Source organism: Caloenas nicobarica, chromosome 1, assembly GCF_036013445.1.
Source record: "Caloenas nicobarica isolate bCalNic1 chromosome 1, bCalNic1.hap1, whole genome shotgun sequence".
NCBI classification, from domain to species: domain Eukaryota; kingdom Metazoa; phylum Chordata; class Aves; order Columbiformes; family Columbidae; genus Caloenas; species Caloenas nicobarica.
The window spans coordinates 50,549,250-50,568,680 of record NC_088245.1 but is presented as its reverse complement, the minus strand read 5'-3'; the positions used below and the strand labels follow the sequence as shown (position 1 = coordinate 50,568,680).

At 41.5% G+C, this 19,431-nt stretch overlaps 2 protein-coding genes across 2 annotated transcripts; both read right to left on the bottom strand.

Annotated features, from left to right (window-relative positions):
• Nucleotides 1–378: 378 nt before the first annotated feature.
• On the bottom strand, nt 379–6,914 carry LOC136003136 (uncharacterized protein C12orf50 homolog). Its single transcript, XM_065658457.1, has 7 exons — nt 6,767–6,914; nt 4,879–5,040; nt 4,292–4,369; nt 4,088–4,201; nt 3,350–3,469; nt 2,127–2,330; nt 379–482 (listed from the first exon to the last, which is right to left on the bottom strand). The coding sequence occupies exons 1-7, from the start codon at nt 6,912–6,914 to the stop codon at nt 379–381; spliced, it is 930 nt and encodes a 309-aa protein (XP_065514529.1).
• A 5,607-nt stretch (nt 6,915–12,521) lies between these two features.
• Nucleotides 12,522–19,049, bottom strand: LOC135996423 (uncharacterized protein C12orf50-like). The gene is made up of 7 exons (XM_065648382.1): nt 18,902–19,049; nt 17,017–17,178; nt 16,430–16,507; nt 16,226–16,339; nt 15,492–15,611; nt 14,269–14,472; nt 12,522–12,625 (listed from the first exon to the last, which is right to left on the bottom strand). Exons 1-7 carry the CDS (start codon nt 19,047–19,049, stop codon nt 12,522–12,524), a joined length of 930 nt encoding a protein of 309 aa, XP_065504454.1.
• Nucleotides 19,050–19,431: the final 382 nt, after the last annotated feature.

The following is a 19,431-nucleotide window of genomic DNA, read 5'->3' as shown; positions in this document are numbered from 1 at the left end:
CTGATCATCGTTCAGCTGTTGCAGATGCTTCACGAGCAATCAAACAGACAAACAGATCACACTCCTGTGGTCTGTGCTGTGCTTTGTCCAGCGCTACGAGCCAAAACCCACTTGTTGTAGCTCCTCACTTTGAAGGCAGGTACGTATTTTGCTTTCATATCAGTAATATTGTAAAACATTAGAAATCCTGGGTTAGTTTTACAGTCAAAATTACATATCTGCAAACAAACAGAACTACTCCCTGGTCATTCAGATGACTCAGCACTGCTTAGAATCTTGTGGGTTTTGGCTGCAAAAGCTTTAAGAGCAGTTTTACATTTTCTAGGTGGGGAGAGTCCTGTCGCTTTTGTGAAGTAGACTGCATTGTAAAAATTTCGATCAAACAGTTACCTGAATGGTTGTTCCAAATTTAGGGAATGTTTTTGCATGTGGATTTCTTCTCCTCCAAGTTGGTGCATTGTAAGATCCTGAAGTGTATTTGTCTGTAGAAGAAACATAAACATTGTTTCTGAGTTTCAGCTACAATTTCAGGAAAGACTCTCTCAGTCTGATATGTGAATTAAATATTACGTCAGCTGAAGTATGAGTGAAAGCATCAGGTGAATCACACATCATCTCTGAAATACAAGCCAGTGTTAAATACAGACTTTCTCTCCAGTACTTTAAAGATCATGTGTAATCTTGCAGCGTTTCCTCAGGCTCACGGGATCTTCCAAACGAGGCGATTCTGCCACGGACACCCGTGACTTGAACAACGTCAATATTCCTGTGTTCAAAATCTTCCCAAAGGCATCAATTGCTTTTCAGTTAAACAAATCCATAATCCAATCTCCTCTTCTATCCCTGCTTGTGCAAGCACTAGATACATGGCAAACGGATGTTTTTGTGCTGGGCAGTTGATTGTGCATCAGAGAAGCTGCCTAATGACTAAGTGTTTTCTGTGAAATTTGGTTAAAAATATTATTAGTTCTCTTGTTTTCTATTAATTCCATCTCAATTCCATTAATTCAAATCATTAATTGCAAAATAATGCTACGATTTTAAGTTTATATATAGCTATTTATACACAACATGTAAGCATTACAACAGTTTTCTGTTTGGGTCGAAAATCTTCTATTTGTGTCAAGCTGATTCTTTGGTTTGGAGCATTTCCAACCATATGGCTCAGGTACTGCTGAAAGGAAAGGTAGTGGCAATGGTAATGGTTGTTCTTATGACAAAAAAGCTGATCACCTTTTTTTGTGAAATGCTCTAACTTTTTTTAACCTGGCAATTGATTAATTGTGTTATTCAGATGAAGAATGTTCTCTTTGTAATCTCTATACCAATCTGTCCACATTTAATCAAAGCAAACATGAAAAGAAAAAAAGTAAAACGGTTCATCTCCAGAATAAAGCAGTACCGTTTGGATTAATTCGACTTAACATTATGAATCTTTGGGAAGCGGTTACTCTGTCTGAGTGAGATTCCCTTTATTGGAAATGAAGACAGGGAGGCACCTCAAGATGGAGATTCAACCAGTCTTAGAAGAGATGACTGAACCTGGCAAGATGAAATCGCTTTCTTAACTTATGATTATTGAAATTATTTACCACTAAATTTCTACATGAAGTGAGAGATGAAACCAACAGAATTATCCAGAGTAACCATGGAAAAGGAAAGCAGAAAGGCAAATAAAACCCAACTGATGTACGAGGTTGTGAGAAGCTGTATTAGCAAGTTGAAAAGACAGTGTAAGATGTAAAATTATGGTTACATCTGAAACAGATTGCCAAAAAGCAACACACAGGACTTCTTTATGGAAGATGAAAATAATACTAAATTATAAAAATAGGCATGAATCCATCATGCTCCAACATGAAGTTACATGGACTATTACAAGTTATTAAATATTTCAGAAGAAGAAATCAGATAAAAGAAGCTGTAATTAGTGGCGATCGGTATGTTAGTACACATCAGCACATCATTGCATTCATTGCTCTTTGGGCAGAGAAATGAATTCCTGCTATGAAGGCATTTAGGCAGAAATGACTTAACAATCACCTGCAGGGACAAAAACGAAAGCAGCACAATACAGACAGGCACATTTGAGGCATTTTAAGAATCCTGTGTAAGCAGGAGCCCACCTGTAGGTCCGTTGAACTTTGGTTCCTGGTTGACGTTGACAGTGCGGTAGAATACATATGCTGATCTTCGAGGTTCTGAAGAATCACAATATGTCTTTCTTCCAGCTGCTCTCCCACGAGGAACATAAGCAGCAGTTTCATCATCCTTACTTTGACCCCTTGGCTGGTAACTTGGTTTTCCTTTGGGGTCTGAAATGTGAATTCCTAAAAGTGAAAAAGCAAATTAAATGAAAATTTTGAGCTGTTTGTCAAAATTTGACATATTGCAGGAGCCTGGAGGCTGGAAGACAAGATTAAAACAATGTTCTTTGTGGAGAGTCCAATCTAAATATGGATTGTCCACATTTGACATTAAGAACAGAAATTAGGTAGGTAGTGCTGGATCATCTAACAGTTTAGTAAATGAAAATGAATAAGCCAACTGTTTTCTCAAAATACCTTTTCCTGGTACCGTATGAGGTGAATTTCTTGGCTCCTCAGAAGTCCATTTATTCTTCTTTATTTCTTTGGAGTGATGCTTATTTACCAGCTCACTGTGGTTGTGTTTAGGGTTTACAGTTTAACAAACATTGGCTTTAATCCACAGGGACATTTGTAAGAACTGAGAGTGAAAAGTTGTATGTAATTTGTGTGTGTGTCACAAGGGGAATAAACCCTTTTCCAAAGTCAAAGTGTAACATCTGCATGGGAACCCAATGCAAACAGGCTCCAAAGCGCAGGGTGACAACTTCTGAGCCTGAGCTGCCTGTCATTACAAGAGAACTCAGCAACAAAACCACAACCCTTAATATGTTCCTCTCTGCCGCTGCTTATTTCTCGCCCCTTGCACATGAGGGATGCTTTGCCTGTGTCTCAGTTGTATCAGTTCAGCTACGTGTTGTCCTGCAAACTGAACAACTAAAACAACGTGGCATAGAAAATAACTTCAGTTGGCAAAAGGATTACTTGAATCGTCAGGCACTTTGGTGATACAGTTCACAGCACGGGCCCACACAGAGTCTTAACAGCTGAATGCGCATTGCTGACATGGTGACAAACAGCGTTGCGGAAATACCAAGGAATGGCGGGAGATTCAACATTCCTATAATAGATTCACCTCTGATGTCAATGTACCTGGTGACTAAGGGTATTCTACTGCAGTTTAAGGCGTGCATATTCAGGTATTTTACTTACCACAAGAGAAGATGTTAATCAATGAGAAGCTGATGCTAAAGGGTATTTACCTCCATTGTCAAAGGACCGACGATCTCTTCTGGGAATACGCTCTGTTGGTATTCTCCTTCCTGAAATCTCTCCTTCTCTTTTTGTATTAATAAATGTTCTGGGAATTCTACTGCCATCACCTGGAAAGGCAACAGAAAGGATGTGTGAGCTGCTTGTGTGTAAGCACAGGGATTGGCCCTGCCATTCTCTTCCTCCCACCTCTGTGAGATAGTGATGAGTGCAATTTCCTTTAACCTCCCATTTTATATTCTTTCTCTTTTCTTAGATGTTTGGTTCCTGGCCACTGTAACTGATGTAGAACTTTCATGCTTTCTAAGACAATTCCATAAAATGCAGCTTAAAGACAAACTATGGCTCCAAAGTAAAGAACCAGCTACAAATTACCTGCTCATTCTTTAGCTTCTCACTTTTCATGAATTGTATTGATGAATCTTATCTGACAAAATTTATGTAACAGTTGTATATCTCTAGAAAGTACGCATGATATTTACAGCCCGTTTCTACCTTTTCCATCTGCATTTGATACAGGTAGTCACCACGTGTGTGACACTATGTATGTATGTGTATATATGTGGGGAAAAATTAATGAAGTATTTTACTGTTCTTCGTAATATGCTGTCTTTTATTGTCACTAAATTAAAGAAGAGGGGAGGAGGGGCAAGGTATGTAATCCTTTGTCCCTGTAAGTATAATCCTAAAAGTGGTACATATTGTCCAAGAAGATGAAAAGTCCTTACCTTTCTGCAAGTCTCGCTCGGTAGCTTCCAGGAGTAATTTCTCCTTTTCCCGAGGTGAAGACACAGTTTGTGCCAATTGGTGTTCGTGAGGGTATTGGATCCTGTAATACTCTCCTAAACATAGCCCGAGAGGGAAAATAAACCCAAGGCTTAGTATATTGGCATTGTTGCTGTTTAGGAAAGAGTGACTGATTTCATATTTACCAGTTTTATAGCATATTTCCTTTATGGCTCTTTCCTCTTCAATTTCTGCAGCAGTCTTAGGCACCCAATTAGAAACATCTGTAGGAAATAGTTTTAAAAGATTACTAGGTATCTATACAAAGACCTTCAGCAATTCTTAATAATCAAATATCATCATGAATTTCTCTGAGTGAGATACAGTCAAGGGTTTAACTACATTTAAAAAATAAAAAACCAAACCAAATATATATAAATATGCATAGACATTCAGTTAATCTAGTGAATTGTGTCCCCAAATTTAGAGAAGGTTTGAAGAGTATTTGATGGCCATCTGAACTGTGGATCACTTTTCAAATTCTATTTAATGAAAATGGGGTATGTGGATGATACTGCTATTGAAATATACAAATAGGCATTTCACAGGAATTAGGACGTTGCCTCACTTCTGGTGACTACTGGTTCCAAGATATTGGGGATAAGCTGGAGACTATTTTGAAGTCTTGTTAACAACTCTTCTAAATAGCTAATGGTTGTTACAACAAATCAGTTGTGAAGTGTAGAAAAAGATCCTATTCTACTTTTTTGTAAAAGAAAAAAAATCTGTTTACAGGTCTCTTTCTCATCGTCATCCTCTTCATCTACTTCATTCTTGAGGCTTATAATCAGTGGAGCATGAACTGGTAGGAAAATATTTTCTTGATTTCGGAGTGATTTCTGATGATGGGCTGGATGCAGAATCCTTTCTTGGCCACCCTGTTGCAATGACACATCTGCAGAAAAGAACATTATATTTCTTTTATTAGGAGGAACTAAAATGTCAAATCCAGGTTCAGATCAGCAGGTGTAACTTTGACATCTTTATCCTATGGAAGGGATCATTACATAGGCACATTGTGCCTTGTGGTAAAACTATTCCGCAGAGCTTGGCAAAGGAGCATCTTGCAACAACAGAAAGCGTGAAAAAACATGGGCTGTATCTCCTCTGAAAGAACAGATGAGGAATAAAGCCTTTGGAAAAGAGGGACGTTTTGATAATTTAATGATGTTTAGAGAAGGCTGGATGTCTCTTCCAGCTGTTGGATACTAATTTCAGTCAGTATCCTTCTTTCTTCCAATGTGTTTCAGGATATTTACAACAGAGGGAAACATGTAAGTAGTTGTACCTGCGCTGAAATGAGTACATGAGTTTTGTACCCCAGCTGTGAAAATATTTTAAATATGCTGAATTATAGGCAGAATTATAGTACCACTCCCCATGGCATCTACCTTTGGTGAATTTAGCAATGCTAAGCACTGCATTACCCATTTTTAGCTTGCAGACATTTTTTTCTATCCAAATTTTCAGAATCACAACTCTCTTTATGAAGTAGAAAATGTAGATTTTTGAGAGAAAAATCTAGTTCATGAAAATCATTTTCACTTAAACAGAAGAAAATCAGAAAAGGCATTCTTTTCCTTAGGAATTTAGAGCTGCCTGTAATGTTTGCAGAAAACGGTATCAGAACTGGGATAACATTTTCTGAGAGCAAGGAAATAAATCTGCCTGAAATAAAAATAATGAAAAACTGTGAGGCTATTTACATTGTACCAGCTGACCAATCTGCACCTATAGATAAAATCAGGATTGTGTCCATTATATTAAAAATACTGAAGTTGGACATGGTTTCCAGTCTTAAAGAAATAAGATGAAGATGGGCATTTTGGGCACTCACAAAAACAGCACTCAAGTTCTTGCCTTGCTCCCCTGGGGTTGGGTGGCTCAACACGCCCACATAGGACACGCTACCTTTCCCTGGGGGAATTTCTGGAACACAAGGTGTTTGCTTCTGACTAGAGGTCTCTCTGGACTTCTCTCATGACACCTTTCTCCAGCTCTGGAGCTCAGGCCCATGAACATCTCCATTTTAGTCCCCTTGCTCATACATCTACGACAAGTCACGCTGACTTGCTCTCACTCCAGCTTCTGCCTGATTTCTGACACCTGTCTTGGTTCCCTGCCCTGGACACTTTCCCTCTTCCAGGTTCCAGCTGTCTAGCAAGACCCTGATAAGCAAGAGCTCTCCTTAGAAAGGACCAGAGATTAAAAAAAAAAAAAGCACAAAAAAAAGCCTACAAAACCAACTTGTAATGCTGGTTTTTTAATTTTCCAGGAATAATCTGACTTTCAGATACTGTATGGCCTTCTAAACTATTACTGCAACATTTCTACTCTGTGTATCTTAGAAACCTAAATTGCCACTTAGGACATCATCTTTCCTGCAATTTCTGGTTAGGAAGATCTGTAACATGACAGCTAAAAAATTCATGTGGCTACCCTGTTCAAATGCCAATACAATTCCTTTCTTTGCCTTGAACTCACTGCGGCAGCAGATCCTACCCCATTGATTTGCCATGGTACATTTTGAACCTTCATAGAGATTACTGAGCACGGCAGGGACATTCTTGTGTATGTACTTACTCTAATGAACAAAGAGTAGAGAAAATATTTTTACTCACTGTTACTAGGTGGCAGAAAAAGTCCATTTATATTTCGAGGTTTGGTATGACGGAAGGCACAACTGATCCTCACACAGCCTGAGGGCTGTTTTTCCCAGTAACAGGTGATGTGGCTGTACTTCTGCTGCAGGAGAAAAAGAGTTGTCATATATTGGAAACAGAACAATAAAAATGGACTAAATGGAGCAGTACATGGTCTACTGCTGTGAACATATGACCAAGATTTTATGGACCATATTCTGATATTTTAGAACACTTGAAGTTATCTTTAACGATATCTGAAGCTCCAGAGCACTCTAATGTTATCCTGAGTTAGGTCGATGGAGCTTTCGTGATGTAAAACTTTCCAGATAAGAACAGGAGTAAAGCAGTCTAATAACTGTACTGCAGACGTTTCATGAGATGCTGGGAATAAAACGAATCTATTAGTATACTGAACTCCTGATAACTCTCAAGTTATCCTGAGTTAGGAAAGATTCCCAAAAAAACCCCTGAAAAGTTAAAAGTTTGGGAGTTGATGTTCTGAGACTATTGTCATTATACTGCTCACACCACCTCCCAGCTGTTTTTATAGATGGTAAACAAAATCCTAATGCGAAAAAAAAAATCTGCAGGGACTTGTTTAATTATTTGTGTAATTTTTTCTACTTTACTCACACATATGTGGACACTACTGCTCGCTCTATTGGTCAAAATATCACCAGCTAAACAGTCTACACAATATTGCACAGATAGCACGTTCATGAGAGTCACTCTTGTGTTACTTAAAATTGTTTTTCTGTATCTCTGCCTTATTCAAGAGTACAGATTTTAGGATCGTTTCTGCTTATGCAATTCACTTCTTAATGAGTTTCTGGGTGATATTTTAAAAGAAAATGAAGTCACGCTTAGAAATATTTGAATATTTGAATGTAAGTTTCACCCAGATCGAGATGTTAACAGCTGGGTCTAAGAGCAGCATCTCCAAAACACGCCATGTTTGGACTGTAGTCAGTACAACTGGGCCATCCCCTGAGACGCGCTGGGTCTGGAGCCAAAGCTCATCTCCCCGGCATTAACGCCTAAATCCCCATTGCTGAAATGGATGCAAAACGAAAAATTGCCCATGGTTCAGAAGATCATTAGCTCTTCTCACCACTTCCAAAAATCCGATATTTCCTCTACAGATGTGGCCATGACCCAGCCAGAGTGACATATCAGCTTCTCTGTTTACATAACAGACCTCTCTGTCAACACGGCTGAATCAAGAAATCAAGGATCCAAAGCACTCTACAATCTACAGCGTTTACCTGTGCGTAGGGGGAATGGCGGAAATAGCAGTCATTCCCAACTGCGGTCATTTTCACCTCTCGTGCTTCTCTTCCACGCTCTTAATACCCGCAGAACATACGTGCAAACATTGAAACTATGAACACTGAGGCAAAATGGTGTTTTGTCCTGAACGCAGCAGTTTTCTTGCAAAAACTGGACCTTCAGCACCTCCGCTCTGCTTCTGTTGCGAAAGAAGACGCCAAGTGGCAGCAAAAGGCACTCGAGCAAAGGAGCTGGTGCCTTCTGCAGCCTTGCCGAACCGACGAAGGCAGTTGCCAGCCAGTATAGAATGTTACGTTTCGAAAGTTCCAACTGCTCCTCCAGCTCCTGATGTCAACATCATGGCGCCAGGAGACATGTCCAGCTTGAACATCGACCCTCATCTTCATTGCTTGAGTGCAAAGTACAGAAAATGGGACCATTTCAGAGTCTCCCATTCCAGTGTTTCTTTAATGAAAAATGGAACAAACCCATTTGCCATGGCTTAAATAATACCCAACATCTTGCTGTAGGAACTGTGGCCTGTGAAACCAACCTTTGATGACACAAAGACAAACCTTATTGACTAGTTCTTAATCAAAACCCTTCTGCCCAACTTTTTTTACTGCAGCTCTTCCTTTGGATGGAGGAACTTGTTGCTCCTGTTAGTACACTGTTGGCTGTTCGCTGCTGACATGGTTGGGGTTACTTGCTTTTTCTTGCTTCTATGGGGTCTACTGCCACCTCTAAAGCAGAAAGAGCAGTGTCCACTTGTATCCTGAATTAACTCGTTTGTTGCCATTCAGGTCCTGGGCTGGCTACGAACCAAAAATACCGATGGGGGAAAATGAAGTTTCAGTCCTGGGAAATGCTAAGCCGTACTGTTATTCCCAGGACATGGGATCAAATTTATAACCCGAGTGACATCAGTGACTTGGAGATGAGGACTTCAGTGCACTCTTAGATCAAAGCCTGAGAACTTAGGGACAAACACAAAAGGAAGCACAGGAAGGAGAGGAAGCCTCGACCTACAAGGAAAAGGACGTCATTGCTGCTTCCTTGGAAAAGAAATCTAAAAACTATTTCAACGGGACTGTAGCACTAATCACCAGAGCACACCTGTGCTGTACACCATTGGTCAGCCAGCGGGAAGGGGGACAGATGTGTACATGAAAAGCAGCTGCCGGCGGCTCCATGGGCACGAAGGGTACAAGGCTGGCTCAGTGGTGGTCACACCCAAGCTGGGGAAGAAGTACAAAGGCGTTGAAATGACTGGAAGTCCTCCAGTCTCTCTAGAAGCCTATGAATTTTTTGTAATTCAAGTGTCAGCAGCCAGCCCGAGGACTAACTGCAGAGGAAAATACCGCCTGCCTGACCACTGGGACTTTGGCACTGGAATAACCGCCGAAAACAGGCGGGCGGGGCCGCCCTGACACAGCGGGAGCCGCTCTGGAGAGAGAACGGCGGCTGGAGCCCTGGAGCTGCCCCAGGCCCGCGGCCGGACCGGGCGGCTGTGAGCGGGGGTGCCCCCGCCTCGCTGCCGGCTGCCGGGAAGGGGCCCCGAGGCCACCGCGCCCGCCCTGCCCTGCGCCGCCCTCCCCGGCGCTCGGGTGCGTGGCGGGGCTCGTGGCGGGCGGGCGCTCACGGACTCCATTTCCCGTGGCGCAGCGCGGGGCGGTGCAGCCGCAGTTCCGGCCGGCGCTGGTCCGGCGGCGGGAGCGGGCGGGCTCGGGTGGCCGGGGCCATGAGGCGGCGGGGCGCGGTGCAGCGGAAGGTGCCGTGTGTGTTCGTGACCGAGGTGAAGGAGGAGCCGTCGGCCAAGCGGGAGCGCCAGGTGGCCGAGGCGGAACGGGGCCGGGGCCGGGCCCAGGGGGAGTCGCTGGGCCGCGGGGAGCGGCGCCGCACGGCGGGGCGGAGCGGGGTGGACAGGCAGCGGCAGCGGCCGTGTCAGACCCGCCCGGGCCGGCTGCGGGGAGGGGGACAGCGAGTGGCGGGAGGTTTGGCTGCAGATCTTGAGAGAAATGTGCGGTCCGGGTTTCCATATGGCTCCCCGCCTTAACTGCGGGAGAGAAAGATCGTTTGGGAGCCAGTTCAGGTGTGTCCCCCCCTTTTGCTGCCAAGTGCATCCAGGTGTGCACCCCGATGCTGAGTTTGCTTTGTCTGAGTTTGGGCACAGTCGTGGCAGGAACGCGGCTGCAGTGGGAGCCTGTGTGGAGCCGTTTTGCTGTGCCCACCTGTGAGCCCTGCAGAGACAAAACCACCTTGTTTCTCATCTTTTTGTTGTGCTCAAAGCAATATCAGCATTATGAGGGAAGAATTTATTTGAGGCTGCAAGATGTGGAGTATGTAGCAAGGTGACAGTAATGGAGCCCAGTCAAAGGTAATTCTTGCCAAGATGTAACAGGCATTGTCCGGACAGATCGGGGTGTCATTCGCCTGTCTGCTGTAGCGCTCCAACTGGCGTTGTCCAGTCTCTTCTTGAACACTGTCAGGCTTGGGCCGTGACACCTCCCTGGGGAGCCTGTTCCAGTGCTCCAGCACCCTCTGGGGGAAGAACCTTTCCCTGATGTCCAACCTAAACCTTCCCTGGCACATGTTCCTTTAATTCCCTCAGGTTCTGTCATTGGTCACCAGAGAGATCAGCACTTGCCCTTCCTTCTCCCCTTGTGAGGAAGCTGTAGAGCATGATGAGGTCTCCCGTTAGTCTTCTCTTCTCCAGGCTGAACAAAACAAGTGACTTTAGCTGCTCCACATATGGCTTCCCCTCCAAACCCTTCACCAACTTTGTAGCCCTCTTCTGGACACTCTCCAGTAGCTTTATATCTTTTTTTATCCTGTGGTGCCCAGAACTGCACCCAGTGCTCCAGGTGAGGCCGCACCAGTGCAGAGCAGAGCGGGACAATCACCTCCCTGGCCCGGCTGGCAATGCTGTGCTTGATGCACCCAGGACACGGTTGCCCTCTTGGCTGCCAGGGACACCGTTGGCTCATGTTCAACTTGCTGTCAACCAGAACCCCCAGGTCCCTCTCTGCAGAGCTGCTTTGCGGCATCTCGGCAGCCAGTCTGTATGTACAGCCAGGGTTGCCGTGTCCCAGGTGCAAAATCCGGCACTTGCCCTTGTTAAACTTCATGCAGTTGGTGGTTGCCCAGTTCTCCAATTTGTCCAGATCCCTCTGCAGGGTCTCTCTGCTCTCGACAGTGTCAACAGCTCCTCCCAACATTGTGTAAGCAGCAAGCTTAGGATTCCCTGTGTTCAAGTCATTTATGAAGACATTGAAGAGTGCTGGCCCTAAGATGGATCCTTGTGGAACCCACTAGTGACTGGTGTCCAACCCAACGTGACCCCGTTTACTAGAACCCTTTGAGCCCGACCCATCAGCCAATTGCTCACCCGCTGCATTGTTGTTTATGCAGCTGTGTGCTGGACATCTTGTCCAGGAGAATGCTGTGAGAGACAGTATCAAAGGCTTTACTGAAATCCGAAAACAATTTATTTAATCACGGTACATATGCATTAAAACTTCTGTTATGCAGTAAAACTTCTGTGAAATACATTAGGGGAACACTCTGCTTAGAGATTTTTTTCATCTCTATGCACATATTGTACTAGCAGTCTTGTGGTGAACAGCCACAGTCTTTAAAAATCATCTCAACTGTCTAATTTTCGTAACAGACACAACTTAGTGAATATATTTAAAACCTTAATATATGACCATACAGAGCATACTTTCCTAATTTCCATTTTTGTCACTGTTGAAACATTGGTGCATCTCGTTTCACTTTAGAGTATTGTAATTTCAACCACTCGCTTCATCCTATTCTCCGCTCTGGGTATCGTTCTTGTTTTCTGTTCACTTCCGTGTCCTTTTGGCTCTGTTGTCAAAATAGATATACAGAAGGTTTTGTACATTATTTACTAGAATAAATCTATAGATGCTCTTTCAGAAACAGGTTAAGAATTAAACTTGGAGCATGAGATAGCGGTTGTAATCTCTGCTTTCAAGGCAGCTGTAAAATGTATTAATGGTCCTTAGGGTATCAGGAGAATGTTCTGTAGCCCGAGTCCTTTTATGAATTTGGAGCTCGGCTGATCATCGTTCAGCTGTTGCAGATGCTTCACGAGCAATCAAACAGACAAACAGATCACACTCCTGTGGCCTGTGCTGTGCTTTGTCCAGCGCTACGAGCCAAAACCCACTTGTTGTAGCTCCTCACTTTGAAGGCAGGTACGTATTTTGCTTTCATATCAGTAATATTGTAAAACATTAGAAATCCTGGGTTAGTTTTACAGTCAAAATTACATATCTGCAAACAAACAGAACTACTCCCTGGTCATTCAGACGATTCAGCATTGCTTAGAATCTTGTGGGTTTTGGCTGCAAAAGCTTTAAGAGCAGTTTTACATTTTCTAGGTGGGGAGAGTCCTGTCGCTTTTGTGAAGTAGACTACGTTGTAAAAATTTTGATCAAACAGTTACCTGAATGGTTGTTCCAAATTTAGGGAATGTTTTTGCATGTGGATTTCTTTTCCTCCAAGTTGGTGCATTGTAAGATCCTGAAGTGTATTTGTCTGTAGAAGAAACATAAACATTGTTTCTGAGTTCAGCTACAATTTCAGGACGGACTCTCTTAGGCTGGTATGTGAATTAAATATTACATCAGCTGAAGTATCCATGAAAGCATCAGGTGAATCACACATCATCTCTGAAATACAAGCCAGTGTTAAATACAGACTTTCTCTCCAGTACTTTAAAGATCATGTGTAATCTTGCAGCGTTTCCTCAGGCTCACGGGATCTTCCAAACAAGGCGATTCTGCCACGGACACCCGTGACTTGAACAACGTCAATATTCCTGTGTTCAAAATCTTCCCAAAGGCATCAATTGCTTTTCAGTTAAACAAATCCATAATCCAATCTCCTCTTCTATCCCTGCTTGTGCAAGCACTAGATACATGGCAAACGGATGTTTTTGTGCTGGGCAGTTGATTGTGCATCAGAGAAGCTGCCTAATGACTAAGTGTTTTCTGTGAAATTTGGTTAAAAATATTATTAGTTCTCTTGTTTTGTATTAATTCCATCTCAATTCCATTAATTCAAATCATTAATTGCAAAATAATGCTACGATTTTAAGTTTATATATAGCTATTTATACACAACATGTAAGCATTACAACAGTTTTCTGTTTGGGTCGAAAATCTTCTATTTGTGTCAAGCTGATTCTTTGGTTTGGAGCATTTCCGACCATATGGCTCAGGTACTGCTGAAAAGAAAGGTAGTGACAATGGTAATGGTTGTTCTTATGACAAAAAAGCTGATCACCTTTTTTTGTGAAATGCTCTAACTTTTTTTAACCTGGCAATTGATTAATTGTGTTATTCAGATGAAGAATGTTCTCTTTGTAATCTCTCTACCAATCTGTCCACATTTAATCAAAGCAAACATGAAAAGAAAAAAAGTAAAACTGTTCATCTCCAGAGTAAAGCAGTACCATTTGGATTAATTCGACTTAACATTATGAATCTTTGGGAAGCGGTTACTCTGTCTGAGTGAGATTCCTTTTATTGGAAATTAAGACAGGGAGGCACCTCAAGATGGAGATTCAACCAGTCTTAGAAGAGATGACTGAACCTGGCAAGATGAAATCGCTTTCTTAACTTATGATTATTGAAATTATTTACCACTAAATTTCTACATGAAGTGAGAGATGAAACCAACAGAATTATCCAGAGTAACCATGGAAAAGGAAAGCAGAAAGGCAAATAAAACCCAACTGATGTACGAGGTTGTGAGAAGCTGTATTAGCAAGTTGAAAAGACAGTGTAAGATGTAAAATTATGGTTACATCTGAAACAGATTGCCAAAAAGCAACACACAGGACTTCTTTATGGAAGATGAAAATAATACTAAATTATAAAAATAAGCATGAATCCATCATGCTCCAACATGAAGTTACATGGACTATTACAAGTTATTAAATATTTCAGAAGAAGAAATCAGATAAAAGAAGCTGTAATTAGTGGCGATCGGTATGTTAGTACACATCAGCACATCATTGCATTCATTGCTCTTTGGGCAGAGAAATGAATTCCTGCTATGAAGGCATTTAGGCAGAAATGACTTAACAATCACCTGCAGGGACAAAAACGAAAGCAGCACAATACAGACAGGCACATTTGAGGCATTTTAAGAATCCTGTGTAAGCAGGAGCCCACCTGTAGGTCCGTTGAACTTTGGTTCCTGGTTGACATTGACAGTGCGGTAGAATACATATGCTGATCTTCGAGGTTCTGAAGAATCACAATAAGTCTTTCTTCCAGCTGCTCTCCCACGAGGAACATAAGCAGCAGTTTCATCATCCTTCCTTTGACCCCTTGGTTGGTAACTTGGTTTTCCTTTGGGGTCTGAAGTGTGAATTCCTAAAAGTGAAAAAGCAAATTAAATGAAAATTTTGAGCTGTTCATCAAATTTTGACATACTGCAGGAGCCTGGAGGCTGGAAGACAAGATTAAAACAATGTTCTTTGTGGAGAGTCCAATCTAAATATGGATTGTCCACATTTGACACTAAGAACAGAAATTAGGTAGGTAGTGCTGGATCATCTAACAGTTTAGTAAATGAAAATGAATAAGCCAACTGTTTTCTCAAAATACCTTTTCCTGGTACCGTATGAGGTGAATTTCTTGGCTCCTCAGAAGTCCATTTATTCTTCTTTATTTCTTTGGAGTGATGCTTATTTACCAGCTCACTGTGGTTGTGTTTAGGGTTTACAGTTTAACAAACATTGGCTTTAATCCACAGGGACATTTGTAAGAACTGAGAGTGAAAAGTTGTATGTAATTTGTGTGTGTGTCACAGGGGGAATAAACCCTTTTCCAAAGTCAAAGTGTAACATCTGCATGGGAACCCAATGCAAACAGGCTCCAAAGTGCAGGGTGACAACTTCTGAGCCTGAGCTGCCTGTCATTACAAGAGAACTCAGCAACAAAACCACAACCCTTAATATGTTCCTCTCTGCCGCTGCTTATTTCTCGCCCCTTGCACATGAGGGATGCTTTGCCTGTGTCTCAGTTGTATCAGTTCAGCTACGTGTTGTCCTGCAAACTGAACAACTAAACCAACGTGGCATAGAAAATAACTTCAGTTGACAAAAGGATTACTTGAATCGTCAGGCACTTTGGTGGTACAGTTCACAGCACGGGCCCACACAGAGTCTTAACAGCTGAATGCGCATTGCTGACATGGTGACAAACAGCGTTGCGGAAATACCAAGGAATGGCGGGAGATTCAACATTCCTATAATAGATTCACCTCTGATGTCAATGTACCTGGTGACTAAGGGTATTCTACTGCAGTTTAAGGCGTGCATATTCAGGTATTTTACTTACCACAAGAGAAGATGTTAATCAATGAGAAGCTGATGCTAAAGGGTATTTACCTCCATTGTCAAAGGATCGACGATCTCTTGTGGGAATACGCTCTGTTGGTATTCTCCTTCCTGAAATCTCTCCTTCTCTTTTTGTATTAATAAATGTTCTGGGAATTCTACTGCCATCACCTGGAAAGGCAACAGAAAGGATGTGTGAGCTGCTTGTGTGTAAGCACAGGGACTGGCCCTGCCATTCTCTTCCTCCCACCTCTGTGAGATAGTGATGAGTGCAATTTCCTTTAACCTCCCATTTTATATTCTTTCTCTTTTCTTAGATGTTTGGTTCCTGTCTACTGTAACTGATGTAGAACTTTCATGCTCTCTAAGACAATTCCATAAAATGCAGCTTAAAGACAAACTATGGCTCCAAAGTAAAGAACCAGCTACAAATTACCTGCTCATTCTTTAGCTTCTCACTTTTCATGAATTGTATTGATGAATCTTATCTGACAAAATTTATGTAACAGTTGTATATCTCTAGAAAGTACGCATGATGTTTACAGCCCGTTTCTACCTTTTCCATCTGCATTTGATACAGGTAGTCACCACGTGTGTGACACTATGTATGTATATATATGTGGGGAAAAATTAATGAAGTATTTTACTGTTCTTCGTAATATGCTGTCTTTTATTGTCACTAAATTAAAGAAGAGGGGAGGAGGGGCAAGGTATGTAATCCTTTGTCCCTGTAAGTATAATCCTAAAAGTGGTACATATTGTCCAAGAAGATGAAAAGTCCTTACCTTTCTGCAAGTCTCGCTCGGTAGCTTCCAGGAGTAATTTCTCCTTTTCCCGAGGTGAAGACACAGTTTGTGCCGATTGGTGTTCGTGAGGGTATTGGATCCTGTAATACTCTCCTAAACATAGCCCGAGAGGGAAAATAAACCCAAGGCTTAGTATATTGGCATTGTTGCTGTTTAGGAAAGAGTGACTGATTTCATATTTACCAGTTTTATAGCATATTTCCTTTATGGCTCTTTCCTCTTCAATTTCTGCAGCAGTCTTAGGCACCCAATTAGAAACATCTGTAGGAAATAGTTTTAAAAGATTACTAGGTATCTATACAAAGACCTTCAGCAATTCTTAATAATCAAATATCATCATGAATTTCTCTGAGTGAGATACAGTCAAGGGTTTAACTACATTTAAAAAATAAAAAACCAAACCAAATATATATAAATATGCATAGACATTCAGTTAATCTAGTGAATTGTGTCCCCAAATTTAGAGAAGGTTTGAAGAGTATTTGATGGCCATCTGAACTGTGGATCACTTTTCAAATTCTATTTAATGAAAATGGGGTATGTGGATGATACTGCTATTGAAATATACAAATAGGCATTTCACAGGAATTAGGACGTTGCCTCACTTCTGGTGACTACTGGTTCCAAGATATTGGGGATAAGCTGGAGACTATTTTGAAGTCTTGTTAACAACTCTTCTAAATAGCTAATGGTTGTTACAACAAATCAGTTGTGAAGTGTAGAAAAAGATCCTATTCTACTTTTTTGTAAAAGAAAAAAAATCTGTTTACAGGTCTCTTTCTCATCGTCATCCTCTTCATCTACTTCATTCTTGAGGCTTATAATCAGTGGAGCATGAACTGGTAGGAAAATATTTTCTTGATTTCGGAGTGATTTCTGATGATGGGCTGGATGCAGAATCCTTTCTTGGCCACCCTGTTGCAATGACACATCTGCAGAAAAGAACATTATATTTCTTTTATTAGGAGGAACTAAAATGTCAAATCCAGGTTCAGATCAGCAGGTGTAACTTTGACATCTTTATCCTATGGAAGGGATCATTACATAGGCACATTGTGCCTTGTGGTAAAACTATTCCGCAGAGCTTGGCAAAGGAGCATCTTGCAACAACAGAAAGCGTGAAAAAACATGGGCTGTATCTCCTCTGAAAGAACAGATGAGGAATAAAGCCTTTGGAAAAGAGGGACGTTTTGATAATTTAATGATGTTTAGAGAAGGCTGGATGTCTCTTCCAGCTGTTGGATACTAATTTCAGTCAGTATCCTTCTTTCTTCCAATGTGTTTCAGGATATTTACAACAGAGGGAAACATGTAAGTAGTTGTACCTGCGCTGAAATGAGTACATGAGTTTTGTACCCCAGCTGTGAAAATATTTTAAATATGCTGAATTATAGGCAGAATTATAGTACCACTCCCCATGGCATCTACCTTTGGTGAATTTAGCAATGCTAAGCACTGCATTACCCATTTTTAGCTTGCAGACATTTTTTTCTATCCAAATTTTCAGAATCACAGCTCTCTTTATGAAGTAGAAAATGTAGATTTTTGAGAGAAAAATCTAGTTCATGAAAATCATTTTCACTTAAACAGAAGAAAATCAGAAAAGGCATTCTTTTCCTTAGGAATTTAGAGCTGCCTGTAATGTTTGCAGAAAACGGTATCAGAACTGGGATAACATTTTCTGAGAGCAAGGAAATAAATCTGCCTGAAATAAAAATAATGAAAAACTGTGAGGCTATTTACATTGTACCAGCTGACCAATCTGCACCTATAGATAAAATCAGGATTGTGTCCATTATATTAAAAATACTGAAGTTGGACATGGTTTCCAGTCTTAAAGAAATAAGATGAAGATGGGCATTTTGGGCACTCACAAAAACAGCACTCAAGTTCTTGCCTTGCTCCTCTGGAGTTGGTTGGCTCAACATGCCCACATAGGACATGCTACCTTTCCCTCGGGAATTTCTGGAACACAAGGTGTTTGCTTCTGACTAGAGGTCTCTCTGGACTTCTCTCATGACACCTTTCTCCAGCTCTGGAGCTCAGGCCCATGAACATCTCCATTTTAGTCCCCTTGCTCGTACATCTACGACAAGTCACGCTGACTTGCTCTCACTCCAGCTTCTGCCTGATTTCTGACACCTGTCTTGGTTCCCTGCCCTGGACACTTTCCCTCTTCCAGGTTCCAGCTGTCTAGCAAGACCCTGGTAAGCAAGAGCTCTCCTTAGAAAGGACCAGAGATTAAAAAAAAAAAGCACAAAAAAAAGCCTACAAAACGAACTTGTAATGCTGTTTTTTTAATTTTCCAGGAATAATCTGACTTTCAGATACTGTATGGCCTTCTAAACTATTACTGCAACATTTCTACTCTGTGTATCTTAGAAACCTAAATTGCCACTTAGGACATCATCTTTCCTGCAATTTCTGGTTAGGAAGATCTGTAACATGACAGCTAAAAAATTCATGTGGCTACCCTGTTCAAATGCCAATACAATTCCTTTCTTTGCCTTGAACTCACTGCGGCAGCAGATCCTACCCCATTGATTTGCCATGGTACATTTTGAACCTTCATAGAGATTACTGAGCACGGCAGGGACATTCTTGTGTATGTACTTACTCTAATGAACAAAGAGTAGAGAAAATATTTTTACTCACTGTTACTAGGTGGCAGAAAAAGTCCATTTATATTTCGAGGTTTGGTATGACGGAAGGCACAACTGATCCTCACACAGCCTGAGGGCTGTTTTTCCCAGTAACAGGTGATGTGGCTGTACTTCTGCTGCAGGAGAAAAAGAGTTGTCATATATTGGAAACAGAACAATAAAAATGGACTAAATGGAGCAGTACATGGTCTACTGCTGTGAACATATGACCAAGATTTTATGGACCATATTCTGATATTTTAGAACACTTGAAGTTATCTTTAACGATATCTGAAGCTCCAGAGCACTCTAATGTTATCCTGAGTTAGGTCGATGGAGCTTTCGTGATGTAAAACTTTCCAGATAAGAACAGGAGTAAAGCAGTCTAATAACTGTACTGCAGACGTTTCATGAGATGCTGGGAATAAAACGAATCTATTAGTATACTGAACTCCTGATAACTCTCAAGTTATCCTGAGTTAGGAAAGATTCCCAAAAAAACCCCTGAAAAGTTAAAAGTTTGGGAGTTGGTGTTCTGAGACT

Coding starts and splice junctions, on each gene's coding strand:
- LOC136003136 (XM_065658457.1), bottom strand. CDS start 6,914: ATGACAACTCTTTTTCTCCTGCAGCAGAAGTACAGCCACATCACCTGT. Junction 5,041..6,766: donor TTTTCTGCCACCTAGTAACA/GTGAGTAAAAAT, acceptor TCTTTTCTGCAG/ATGTGTCATTGCAACAGGGT. Junction 3,470..4,087: donor CGAGCGAGACTTGCAGAAAG/GTAAGGACTTTT, acceptor TTGCCTTTCCAG/GTGATGGCAGTAGAATTCCC.
- LOC135996423 (XM_065648382.1), bottom strand. CDS start 19,049: ATGACAACTCTTTTTCTCCTGCAGCAGAAGTACAGCCACATCACCTGT. Junction 17,179..18,901: donor TTTTCTGCCACCTAGTAACA/GTGAGTAAAAAT, acceptor TCTTTTCTGCAG/ATGTGTCATTGCAACAGGGT. Junction 16,508..17,016: donor TGACGATGAGAAAGAGACCT/GTAAACAGATTT, acceptor TATTTCCTACAG/ATGTTTCTAATTGGGTGCCT.